The sequence below is a fragment of the Phacochoerus africanus genome, chromosome 5, assembly GCF_016906955.1.
Source record: "Phacochoerus africanus isolate WHEZ1 chromosome 5, ROS_Pafr_v1, whole genome shotgun sequence".
Lineage (NCBI taxonomy): Eukaryota > Metazoa > Chordata > Mammalia > Artiodactyla > Suidae > Phacochoerus > Phacochoerus africanus.
The window spans coordinates 5,971,433-5,985,074 of NC_062548.1; the positions used below are offsets into that span (position 1 = coordinate 5,971,433).

Below are 13,642 nucleotides of genomic sequence, written 5' to 3' on the forward strand. Positions count from 1 at the left end.
AAACAGAACTGCCACAGCATCTGTCCATTTGATCACATTTTACTGGTACTACAAAGACAATTAATCTTGTAGATATTTAAAAAATAATATATTCACCTGTAGAACGAGACGGCTTATACTAAATTTCTAAAGGGTTACTTTAATGTTTATTATAAATTATTCAAAATACTACTTGGTATTTCCTGTTCAGATCAGTAATTTGTAACTAAATGTGCTAGGTCAATACTTTTCTCTATCATTTATATTTTCCAAAATGAACAAACAAGTACAATGTTTGAAATTATGATTTCTTCATAATCAAGAAAACACTAACAAAGAAAGGAGTTCAACGAGACAAGAGAAGGAGAAAACGATTTACACAGGAGGGAAGTACAATAAATAAATATATGAAAACTGTTAACACAGCCAATTATCAAAGGAATACAACCTAAAATATTAATTACTTCATGCCTAGTTACCAACAACAAAAACAAGACCATTACTCAATACTGTTGAGGAATTATTAGACTCACACACATCTCTAAAAGCAACATAAACTGGTATAACTCCACTGAAAAGCTATTTGGGAGTATGTTTCAAGGACCATGAACTTGTATATAATCTCTGATCCCAAATATTAACTTTTAGGGTTTTGGCATGTATGGCATAATTTTTTAAAAAAGGAAACATGCTACATGGAATAATGCAGAAAAATATTTATCTGAACACCAGTGAAACCATGAACAAGCAAAATATTTAACAAAGAGGAAAATTCAAGAGAATAGCCTTTTGTTCGTTTTGTTTTTTTGGCCATACCCATGGCATGTGGAAGTTCTGGGGCCAGGGATCAAACCCATACAGCAGAGACAACGCCCAATCCTGAAAGAAGGGCCACCAGGGAACTCCTCGATAGAAAAATTGTTATTAAAGGTTATAACTATTAACATGATGAAGAAAAAAATGGAAAATATTTTTTACTTAACATTTCATAAATAAGATACCCTATATTATATTTACCCTCTGACAAAAACTGTCTTCATTTCAAGAACTTAAAAGGTACAGTAAAAAACAAAAGCTGTTTTTTTTGGTTGAGTGGAAGTCTAGGAGATATTTTTCATTGTAAAAATGTAGTTGTTATTGGCTCAGCGGTTAAGGACCCAACGTTGTCTCTGTTAGGATGCAGGTTTGCTCCCTAGCCTTGCTCAGTGGGTTAAGGATGTGGTGTTGCTGTGGCTGTGGTGTAGGCCATAGCTGCAGCTCTGACTTAACCCCTGGGCCAGGAACTTCCATATGCTGCAGGTGTGGCTCTAAAAAGCACAAACAAAACAAAACAAAAAAGGGGAAAAAAATCAATAATATAAAAAAAAAGAGTAAGTGGGAGGCTACTGTAGATTAAGAAACTAAAAAGACTGGAGTTCCCACCATGGCTCAGCAGAAATGAATCTGACTAGCATCCATGAGGATGCAGGTTCGATCCTTGGCCTTGCTCAGTGGGTTAAGAATCCTGAGGTGCCGTGAGCTGTGAAGGCCACTGATTAGACCCCTAGCCTGGGAACCTCCATGTGCCATGAGTGTGGCCCTAAAAAGACAAAAAAGAAAGAAACTAAAAAGATAAATAATACATGATAAAACCTTGATTCCATCCTTGTTTAAAAACCTGGTAAGAGTCACTGCCTCTAGACAGAGGGGGATAGACAGGGCTGCTAATGGCACCAAGAGCGTCTCTGCATGCATTAGGAAAAAGTACCTCTTCCAGGCTGCTGCCCTGGGAACGAGGGCCTTGCCCTCCTGGGCTCAGCAGCCAGTTCCCACCTGCACCCTTAGCTGAGTTCTACAGTCCAAAATATAATCTTTGAGGACAGAGGCACAGTATATACTCTTTTTGTTTAATCAAAATAATCTATGAATTAGCTGAATTTTGATTAATCAAGTTCAATAGCTACTGTTCTTTATAAATTTACAACTGTTCCACCTCTGCTGACTAGGAGGAGGTGAAAGGGTATAAAAGGAAAGAGACTCATTTTTTATTTTGTACTCTTTGGGACACTTTTACTCTTAAAAAAATATATACTTATCATCTTTATAATTAAAAACTAAAGAAACACTTCCACATATTTCTCCCAATAGGCAGAGTGGATGCAGAACGTTTTGTTACAAATATAGGGACAAAAATGTCTTTTAATGTCCTGACCAAAATGAACAGTTTCAATGCTCAGAATTAACGAAACATCTTAATTCTATAACTATGCATGATTCTATAAGATCCAGAAAACAGTCTGCGTACACTAAAATTAAAACTTAATAGGATGATTAAAAAAGAATAACTCGGGAGTTCTCGTCGTGGCTCAGCAGGTTAAGGATTCGGCGTTCCCATGAGCTGTGGTGTAGGCCACAGATGCAGCTCAGATCTGGCATTGCTGTGGCTGTGGTGCAGGTTAGTGGCTACAGCTCCAATACAATCCCTAGCCTGGGAACCTCCATATGCCATGGGGGCGGCCCTAAAATGCCAAAAAAAAAAAAAAAAAGAATATGATAAGTGAAATAAGCCAGCCATGAAAGGACAAATATTGACCCACTTATATGAGGTCTCTAGAGGAGTCAAAATGACTGAAAGAGAAAATAAAACAGTGGTTGCCAGGGGCTCAGGAGAGGGAGTGGGGACAGTTTCAGTTAGGGAAGATGAAAAAGTTCCGAGATGGATGGAGATGTGACAACGTACATATACGTAATGCCACTGAACCATAAACTTAAAAATGGTTAAAATGTTAAAATTTTACATTATGTATATTTTACCGCAATGAAAAGAAAAAGGGCATGGTGGTGTACTTACACATTCAAATCATAGTAATTCTTCAAACGAATTATTTCCTCCACATACCCATTTGCTACATCTGGAAATCTTACTTCCTAGAAAGGAATAAACACATTATTTATATTTCATCCCCTAGAACAAATTATAATAAAAAACAAGATGGCAAAACATATATAAAATGATTAAAGACTAGAAGAGGACTGTAAAGTAGGTTTGTATCCAGCTTAAAACTTCACTCAAGGAGCTGAGTTATCTATCTACACAGAAAACGGAATTTAGAAAGATCCCTAGAGATCACTTGGTCCTCTGTCCCTGTATTTTGCACATCCATTCTTCATTCTTTCAATGAACACTGAACATCTCTGCCCAGGCAAAAGGAGCCTAAAGATGAATAAAGGGAGTTCCCTTGTGGTACAGTTGGTTAAGAATCTGATCTTGTCACTGCAGCAGGTGGGTGGCTGTGTGGTGCAGGTGTGACCCCTGGCCCGGGAACATTCATTCACATGCTGTGGGCAAGGTCAAAAAAATTTTTAGAAAGGACCATTCAAAGGCAAACCACAGCCCATAAAATCCTGCATTACTTTCTAGGTTAGTACTATTAACAGAGGTTGGTACAAAGATGGAAGTTTTCTATTGTGTGTTTTCCAACATAGTACCGGTTCAGTCCCCTGTGGCTACTGAGTACTTAAAATCTGACTGGTGCTGGTAGAAATACAACTTTAATTTTATTTACTTGTATGACATTTAAACAGCCAAATGAGGCTACCACAATGGACAGTGCAGCTCTAGGTAAACGTATAAACCTGCTTCAAGGGTTAGAATTTGGAGTTAACACAATTCCTTTTTAAAAACTGGGCAGCCTAATGGTTTAGGATTTGGCATTGTCACTGCTGTGGTTCAGGTTTGATCCCTGGGCCAGGAACTTCTGCATGCCACAGGCAAGGCCAAAAAAGATCCCCTACCCCAAACCAAACACCAGAACCAGGAGGACGGCTGCTACGACAGCATGAGAACACCCGTGATCTGCAGCTAGAATCCTAGAGGGCTTGCTGGGGGCTGAAGGAGAGCTAACGGAATCCCAATTCAATTTTCCTATCTTCAGAGTATCCTTCTAATCCACACTCACAACGCTTCTGCAATAAAAGAAAACTCCATATATTTAGTGTCTGTAAGTATTTACCTGTCAAGATAAAACTTACTGTTTCTTTCACTAATAGTGCAACGAGTTCTTGATCTACATCAGGAGCTTCTTGCCCCCAAAGGTTTTCCAAGCTGGGCTCCTGAGTTCCTTGCAGTGGAAAGGCTGGACCTGGCTCTTCATCATCTATTGCTAACTGCTGGTCCTCAAGCTCTCCCAGAGGATGTGCAGGCTGAGGAGAAGAAGGGCCTGGAATCCCATCCTGCTGGGTTTCTGGTCTTGGAAAAGCTGGTCTTAGGAAAGTGGACCCTGGGGGTTCATGCTGATACAACAGTGGGCCCAGTTCTGCTTCAGGCTGCCGCTCCTGGGGAACAACCTGGTTTGTTATCTCACGGGGCTGTTGGTTCAGAGACTGGAAGTAAGGATGGTCTAACCAGCAGTCCTCTTCAATGGCCTGGTCATCTAGGATATCAGCTGATTCTCCGAGGTTTGATAAAAGCTCTGTCTCTGAGTCTTCAGATGACTGGTTCTGAGCGTCCAAAGGACCTCTTTCTGAAAAAAGAAGGCTACCTTCTTCCAAAATAATGATTTTCTGCTCTGACCGGGGGTTGACAATGTCATTTGTGGCTTGGTTATGACTTGGTCCAGGCTTGGGTTCTCTCTCTTTTTGGCCACTTGGCTTAATGAATTCAGAAACTCCAGGAGGCCCAAGATCTAGAAATTCACCGTAGTCATCCTCAGAATCATCCTGTGCCCCAGAATCAAACAATGAGCTGTTACACACAGAAAAAAAGCCATTCTTATCTGATTCAAAGGCTGCTCTAGGCTTTTTAGGCCTTTCTTCTCCCAATCTTTTGAGATCTTGCCACTGGGCAGCTGGTTTGATGAGATTGGGTCGTGATGTCTGAGGTTTATTTGTCTAAGAAAAAATGAAATTTTAATAATAATAATTCAATTTCTTTCCTATGTCTATACCTCATGTACTTATTTTGAGCTTCTTAAGTACAACAGGAAAGAAACAAAAAAAACACCCTCCCCCATAAATTTATCTTCACGTTTATCTTAACTTCGAAGTTTCATCACACTATAGTAACTATAAGAATCAAAGTAGTCATTCATAGATTGAAGCTTGAGTTATAGTTTGAATTATAATTTCACCTGGGACCACTAAAACAAAAATAACTTGCACAGTAGAGAGAATGAAAGAATGACAATACAGTAGAGGAATGAGAAATGTTCAATAAACACATGAAAAGAATCTAAATCTCATTAGTAACTCAGAAAATGCAAATTAAAACAAGATCCCACCCTTCTCCCCGGAAGAATCCAAAGAGCTTTTAGTTAGACAATGTCAAACATGGGATGTGGGAAAACTCTTGTACTATCATTCATGACCGGTGACTTTAGGAGAGAAATTTGGTCTTTTTTTTTTTTTTTTTTTTTAATGTATACCCTGGGAGTTCCCATCACGGCTCAGTGGAAACGAATCTGACTAGCATCCATGAGGATGCAGGTTCGATCACTGGCCTTGCTCAGTAGGTTAAGGATCTGGCATTGCTGTGAGCTGTGGTGAAGGCCAGCGGCTACAGCTCTGATTCAACCCCTAGCCTGGGAACCTCCATGTGACGTGGGTCAGCCCTAAAAAGACAAAAAAAAAAAAAAAAAAGGGATATCCTTATGATCTTTCAATATCACTTTTCAGTATCTATTCTATAAACCTTTATGTATCCAAAGGGGGCATATACAAACATATTCACTGTCACACTGCTTGTTATATAAAAAGGAAAAATTGGAGACATTCTAAAGTTTGTCCCTAAACAAACAGTTAAGTTAACTATTATTTACCTGCTCTACATAATACTCTTGAAGTCCCCACCCCTCCAAAAAGGTAGCTCTTTATGTAATGAAATGGAAAGCTTACAAAGAAATTTTAAGTGAAGAAAAGTTACATCATACACAGAATGATTCTCTTCTTTAAAAAATTAAACACAGACATAAACATACATTTCTAAAAGCATATATTTCTACATATACATATATTTTCTAGAAGCATTATATATAAATATACACACACAAATATACATATATATAGAAAGAAACACACACACAAATATGAATTCAAAGAAAAAGATCTGGAAGGATACATGCCAAGCTGGAGACAACAGTTCCTTTGGGAAATCTCTGGGGCAGAAGGGGCTGGTTGAAGAGACTTTACTTTTATCTGTATTGTTTCACTTTCTACAGAGAATGCAATCATGTGTTCCTTATAAATTTAAAAAGTGGAATGGCCAATTTTAAGGTAACAGAATAAAGATGTCTCTGACCCTTCTCTTCTCTGAAATAACCCCAATCCAGATAAGAGAATGAGACATAAAACTAAAAATCTTGGGTGAAACCACCAGACATTTGTGATCACAAATGACAATATACAATGACAAGGAGATGAGGAGATAAACACAGTGAGTGGAATAAAACTGGGTTTCAGGGAAAGCGGAGAAAGCTTCAGAAAGCCAGAGCTTTCCCAAACAGGTGGTGTGCCTGGGGGTGAAAGCAACTTCCCCTGTTTGGAACAATGGGTACCTCCACTCTATTTGACAGCAAGGATTTTCTGAGGAGGTTGGACTGAATGCAGACATACAGCTCTGCCTGAGGCAGGCTGTCAGTGAGGCGGGATGGAAAGAACTGGGCTGCTCTGGAACTGGTAATCTCTGCCAGGCAGTAAGAAATAATGGCCCAGCAGTTCTCGCCGTGGCTCAGCGGAAACGAATCTGACTAGTATCCATGAGGACGCAGGTCTGGTCCCTGGCCTCCCTCAGTGGGTTAAGAATACAGTGTTACCATGACCTCTGGTATGGGTTGCAAACATGGCTCGGATCCCGAGTTGCTGTGGCTCTGGTGTAGGCCGGCAGCTACAGCTCTGATTCGACCCCCAGCCCGGGAACCTCCATATGCCATAGGTGCAGCCCTAAAAAGTCAATAATAATAATAATAATAATAGCACTGGCCCAAAAAGTATACATGTATGTAAACACCCTCTCCTGCACCCCTCAACATTCTCTGTCATAGGAAGGAGAATTTCTGCTAGACACAAATAGTGCCTGAGCCCTTCTCCAACATAACTGCCTACAAAGAGCTGGTCCAGAAAAACGTCAATTGCATTCAAAGTTGAATAATAATAATAAAAAACCCAACCAGTATAGAAATTATATAAAGGTATCTAACTATTGAAAAAATAAGTGGTAGATGAGTGATACATATGATGAAATCAGTACTATTCAGTGAATGAAATGAGAAAAGAGAGAAGCAAGAACACAAAGACGTAATGAAATAATTATTTATTTAACCTAAATGTTTTAAATCGTAATTTTGGAGAAACAAGGTAACCATCAAAGGCTGGGAGGGAAAAGACAGATGCTAAGGGTCAAAAGATACACCTAAAGCTGATAAATGAGGAGTTTACTTGCGGCGCAATGGGTTAAGGATCTGGCATTATCACTGTTGTGGTTTGTTCGTTTTAAGGCTACACCTGCAGCATATGGAAGTTCCCAGGCTCGGGGTCAAATTGGAGGTGCAGCTGCCAGCCTACACCATAGCCACAGCAACTCGGAATCTGAGCCACGCCTGTGACCTACACCACAGCTCATGGCAATGCTGGATCCTTAACCCACTGAGTGAGGCCAGGGATCAAACCTACATCCTCATGGATACTACTCAGGTTGGTAACCCAGTGAGCCACAATGGAAACTCCCACTGCTGTGGTTTTGATCCCTGGTTTTCTGGGACCTCCTGTGTGCCATGGGTGTGGCAAAAAAACAACAACAACAACAACAACAAAACCTGAAAAATCAATCCCAGGACATATGTATGGATAGCATTTCAAAATGTACAAGTACTAAAAGAACCAAAAAACCCAAAACAAAATGATTAAGGATACAAATCTTTCAAACTATCGGCAAGAACACATGCTACCACATAAGTAAAAACAAAACAAAGATGCAGAGAATATAGTGAAAGATTTTTTTTTCTTTTTATAGCTATACCTGCAGCATATGCAAGTTCCCAGGCTAGGGGTCAAATTGGAGGTGCAGCTGCCAGCCTACACCACAGCCACAGCAACACCAGATCTGAGCTTCACCTGCAACCTACGATGCAGCTTGCAGCAGTGCCAGATCTTTAACCCACTGAGGCCAGGGATCAAACCAGCATCCTTATGGAGACTATGCTGGGTTCTTAACGCACTGAGCCACAACAAATACTCTGTGAAAGATTATTTTAAAAGCAATAGAGGAATTCCTACCATGGTGCAATAGTTTAAGAATCCGAATGCAATGGCTTGGGTCAATATGGAGGCACAGGTCCAATTCCTGGCCTGGTGCTGTGGGTTTGAGCCCACTTTGCACATGCGCAAAGACACAAAAGTGGGTTTCTGATTCTAGTAATGACATGCTAGATTATTCACATCAACCCTTCTACTAAGTAAAACCTGAAATCCTGGTCAAAATATCAAAGCAAAACCAAAAGAGCTATTGAAGGCCTCAGAGATCTAGAGGACAGGACCAAGGAGGAAGAAGTCCAACAAAATACGTTCCACACTGGGTACTTTTCCTCTACAGATGCACTTGCCAATCTCAGACCTGGGGGAAGAATGAGAAGATGAATGAAACGTTTTATATCCTTTTTGCGCAGCTAAGTGCACAAAAACCAGAATTCAGAACTCACCATGGTGGGAAGTTCTGGCAAATCTCAAGCTCTAGGGTAAGTCCTCGCAGGGCTAACACCCCTGAAGTAGGGTAATCAGGAAATATGCTGGACTTCCCAGTAGCTGAATCCTAGTTCTGAGAGTTTAAATCCCTAAACCTGAGATTGCTGGTCTCCCTAACCTTCTCTGAGAAAAGATGTGGGCTCTCTACGAAGAAAGATGAACATAATCTAGAACCTCAACATTTTCATACACAATGACGACTACCATTCAAGGAAAAATAGCCAGGCATATAAGAAGCTGATACAACAAACACTACAGAAAACCCAAACAAGAGAAGTAACAGACAACAGAAACAAATCTACAGGTTTCAGATAGTGAAGCTATGAGACATGGATTCTAAAATAACATGCTTATTAGCATGCTAAAGGAAATAGAAGACTGGATTGAAAATTTCAGGAGTTCCCACTGTGGCTCAGTGGCAATGAACCTGACTAGTATCCATGAGGATAAGAGTTCGATCCCTGGCCTCGCTCAGTGGGTTAAGGATACTGGGTTGAGGTTGGCTGTGGTATAGGCCGGCCACTACAGCTCTGGCCTCTTCGACTCCTAGCCTGGGAACTTCCATATGCCACAGGTGTAGCCTTTAAAAAAAAGAAAGAAAAGAAAATTTCAGCAGAGGACTAGAAATCATTAGGAAGAAAGAAAAAATAAACAATCAAATGGAAATTCCAAAATGCCAAAATACAGTAACTGAGATTAGAATTCAATGGATGGGTACAAAGCATTTTAAATAAACGTAACTGAAGGGAAAAATTAATGAACTGAAAGACAAATCAGAAAAAAAATCGCCAGAATAGGGCATAGAAATACAAAATGATAATCAGTTAAGAGAATAGGAGACATAAAGAATAGAGTGAAAAGGTTTTACTGTGTAACTAAAGTTCCAAAAGAAGGAAAGTGAGATAAGAAGCAATATTTGAAGATGAAATACAAATATTCAAGGCGAATAGTTTGATTTCAGTTCTGAAGATCTAAGCAGGATGAGAGAAAAAAAAATCACCAGAGAGCTAGATATTGCATAGGAAGACTGCATAAATCAAATACAAAGATAAAAATTTAAAGCAACAGCACATACTGCTTTCAAATTAAAAATAAGATTGACTGAGTTTTCAACAGAAAAATGGAAGCCAGAAAATACTGGAACAGTATCTTCCTTGCGTCAAAAGAAAATAACCACCACATCAAACTGTATACTCAATGAAAATATCAGAATCACTGTAAAGAAAATCCTAAGTAATGTTCTTTATGTAGAATAAAAATAATTTCAGTTTTAAGGCCAGAGATGTAGAAAAGAAGAGCAACAAAAAAGACGAATATTTGGATGTGGTGAAGTGATTACTGACTGCATAAAACAAACAAACAAAAACATTATTTAAGTAGGGAGGTAAATGAACAGAGTTAAAGTGTTCCAAAGTCTTTACAATAACCAGGAAGAGTTTAAAAAAGTAATATACATTAGTGCCTCTATGACGTGAGAAAGCTTGAACTAGCCCTTAAAATAGACCATAGGTTTTAGACATGATATCAAAACTGTGACCAATGGAAAAATAGATAAACTGAACATCAAAGTTTAAAACTTTTGGGCTTAAAGGGCACTATCGAAAAAGTAAAAGGCAATTCACAAAATGAGTGAAAATATCCACAAATCAGTTATCTGATAAGGCAGAGTATTCGGAATATATAAAGACTGAATAAAAAGAACACTTTAAAAATGGGCGAAAGATCTGCTCAGACATTTCTCCAAAGAAGATACACAAATGGTCAATATGCCCATGAACAGGGGCTCAACGTCATTAGCCAAAGGGAAATAAAAAAATCAAAACCATAATGAGATACCACTTCACACCCATGAGGATGGCTATAATAAGAAAGATAGGGAGTTCCTGTTGTGGCTCAGAAGATGAAGGATCCAATGTTACCTCTGCAAGGATGCAGGTTCGATCCCTGGCCTCACTCAGTGGGTTAAGGGATCCGGCACTGCCGCGAGCTGTGATACATAAGTCACAGACGTGGCGAGGATCCTGAGTTGCTGTGGTGTAGGCTGGCAACTTCAGCTCCAATTTGACCCTAGCCTGGGAACTTCCATTTGCTCCAGGTGCGGCTGTAAAAAAAAAAAAAAAAAAAAAACGGCAGCAATTATTGGTGAGAATATGGAAAACTAAAACCTTTCCACACTAGTGATAAGAATGTAAAATGGTGCTACTATGGAAAGCAGTCTGGTAGAGGAAAATAGAGTTATCTTATGATCAGGCAATTCCATTCCTAGGTATACACCTGAATGATTGTGCTCACTGCTTCAGCCCCCCCCCCCCCCCCCCGCCCCGGTCCAGGTGTTGAAATCCTAACCACCAAAGGTAATCGTATTAGTAGGAAGAGTCTTTGGGAGGTGGTTTAAGTTGTAAGGGTAGAAGGAGCCCTCATGTCATGAATGGGATTAATGCCTTTGTAAGGGAGGCTCAGGAGTTCCCATCGTGGCACAGCGGAAATGAATCTGACCAGGAACCATGAGGTTGCCAGTTCGATCCCTGGCCTCGTTCAGTGGGTTAAGGATCCAGCGTTGCTGTGAGCTCTGGTGTAGGTCGCAGATGCGGCTCAGATCCTGCATTGCTGTGGCTATGGTGTAGGCCAGTGGCAACAGCTCCAATTAGACCTCTAGCCTGGGGATCTCCATATGCTGCGGGTATGGCTATAAAAATATAAAAGACGAAAGGAAGGAAGGAAGAAAAGAAAGAAAGAAAAGAAAAAAGAAAGAGAAAAAAAGAAAGGAAAAGAAAGAAAGAAAGGTTCAGAGAGATCCCTAGCTCCTTCTGCCATTTAAGGACCCAGTGAGAACTAGGAGGAGGATATTCACGCAATCATGTTGGAGCCTTGATCTTGGACTTCCCAACCTCCAGAAGAGTGAGCAATACATTGCTGTTGTTTATAAGCTATGAGTAGCTGCGTATTTTATTATAGCAGTCCAAATGGACTAAGCCAAGACTCAAGAAAAACAACAACACATGTCCATAGAAAATCTTCTACACGAATGTTCACAGTAGCTTTATTCATTATTCATAATACAAAAAAAGTGGAAGCAACCCAAATGTCCATCAATTGATGAAAGGCTAAACATAAACATGTAGCATATCCACACACGGAATGATGAGGAATGAACTGATCAATAAAAATGAAAAAAGTACTGATTCATGCTTCATCACAGATAAACCTTGAAAACATTATGCTAAATGAAAGACACCTGTCACAAAGGGACCAAATATTATATAATACCATGCATATAAAATGTCCAGGATAGGCAAATTTATATAGACAGAGGGGAGGTCAGGGGTTCTGAGGACTGGGTGGAAGAGGAGGGAGGAGGTAAGATAATAGCTCATCAGGTCAAGAAAAAAGGCAAAACAAAACAAAACAAAAAACAAGTAGACTAAGATACCCAAGGAAAATGGAGGAATCATAGATTCAAGTAGAAAGAACAGGCTATTTTAATTCTATTAAATACACTAAAAAAAAAAAAGGTGAAGAAATAAGTGATTTTCTAGAAAAATATCAGTCAACAAAACTGATATGAAAGCAATAGAAAATCTAGGCATGTCAATTACCACAGAGGAAGCTGAAAGTTTCAAAGTTCCATGAAAAGCAAATACCTTTAGGGTAAATTCTACCAAATCTTTTAAAAACAGGTAACTCTAGAATTATCTAAGACATTTTATCAGAGCACAGAAAAAGAAGAAAACTTCTACACTTTTCATGAAGTGAGAATCATGCTTACAAAAAAATGTGTCAAGGATAACAGAGGCACACGTCTGCCCCTATGGGCCAAGATCTATGGAGAAAATTCTAAATAAATCTAAGCAAGTGGAAGCCAACAACACATTACTATTATAATACCATTACCAAGGAAGGTCTCCCCAGAGACAAAATAATTTTCCACATTAACAGATTTTTAATAATTGCTATAGATGCTGAGATTGAATGTGATTGAATTCTATACTTATTCATAATAAAACTTGAAATAAAGTTAGATGGTCCCTTCCTTAACATAATTTTAAAAAATGGTATCTCAAGCAAAAAGTCACCATCACAGTGAAGAGATATTACAAGAATTCCTATTTATGTCATATTTATGTCAGTGGCTATGTTTTCTTTTTTTCTTTTTTTTTGGGGGGGGTCTTTTTAAGGTCACACTTGTGGCATACAGAGGTTCCTGGGATAGGGGTTCAACTGGAGCTGCAGCTGCCGGCTTACACCACAGCGACAGCAGTGCCAGATCTGAGCCCTGTCTGTGACCTACACTAGAGCTCAGGGCAGTGCCAGATTCTTAACCCACTGATCAAGGCCAGGGATTGAATCCGCATCTTTATGGATACTAGTCGGGTTCGTAAACTGCTGAGCCACTACAGGAACTCCTATTTTTCTTATTCCTATCACCACTATTAATTTAAAATTTTTGACTACTTATCATTTGATATAATTAGACAAGTATAAAAAACTGGAAAGAAAGAAATTCTAAGTATCGTTATTTACAGACAGATACGATCCCTTGAGAAATTAAGAGGGTTGGAGTTCCTGTTGTGGCTCAATGGGTTAAGGATTCAGAGTCGCTGTAAGCTGTGGGGTAGGTCACTGCAGACACGGCTTGGATCCTGTGTGGCTGTGGCTGTGGTGTAGGCCAGAGCTGCAGCTCTGATTCAACCGACCCTAGCTGGGAACTTCCATAAGCTGCAGTTGTGGCCCTAAAAAAAAAAAAAAAGAAAAAAGGAGTTCCCATGGTGGTGCAGCGGAAATGAATCTGACTAGGAACCATGAGGTTGTGGGTTTGATCCCTGGCCTCGCTCAGTGGGTAAGGATCCGGCGTTGCTGTGAGCTGTCCTGTAGGTCACAGATGCAGCTCGGATATGGTGTGGCTGTGGCCTAGGCCGGAAGCTGTAGCTCTGATTCAATCCCTAGCCTGGGA

The 13,642-nt window shown here is 39.7% G+C and overlaps 1 protein-coding gene across 5 annotated transcripts in view; it reads right to left on the bottom strand.

Moving 5' to 3' along the window:
- The window catches only part of RNF216 (ring finger protein 216), a 168,316-nt gene that overhangs the window by 125,118 nt on the left and 29,556 nt on the right, over positions 1-13,642 (bottom strand). For 3 of the 5 annotated variants that reach the window (XM_047779472.1, XM_047779471.1, XM_047779470.1), the window contains exons 4-5: positions 3,991-4,848; positions 2,810-2,886 (exon numbers count right to left, since the gene is read on the bottom strand). In XM_047779472.1, the coding sequence (XP_047635428.1) occupies positions 2,810-2,886; positions 3,991-4,848 (935 nt within the window). The remainder of the gene's footprint in view (positions 1-2,809; positions 2,887-3,990; positions 4,849-13,642) is intronic. The other 2 variants (XM_047779474.1, XM_047779473.1) reach the window with 1 other exon arrangement.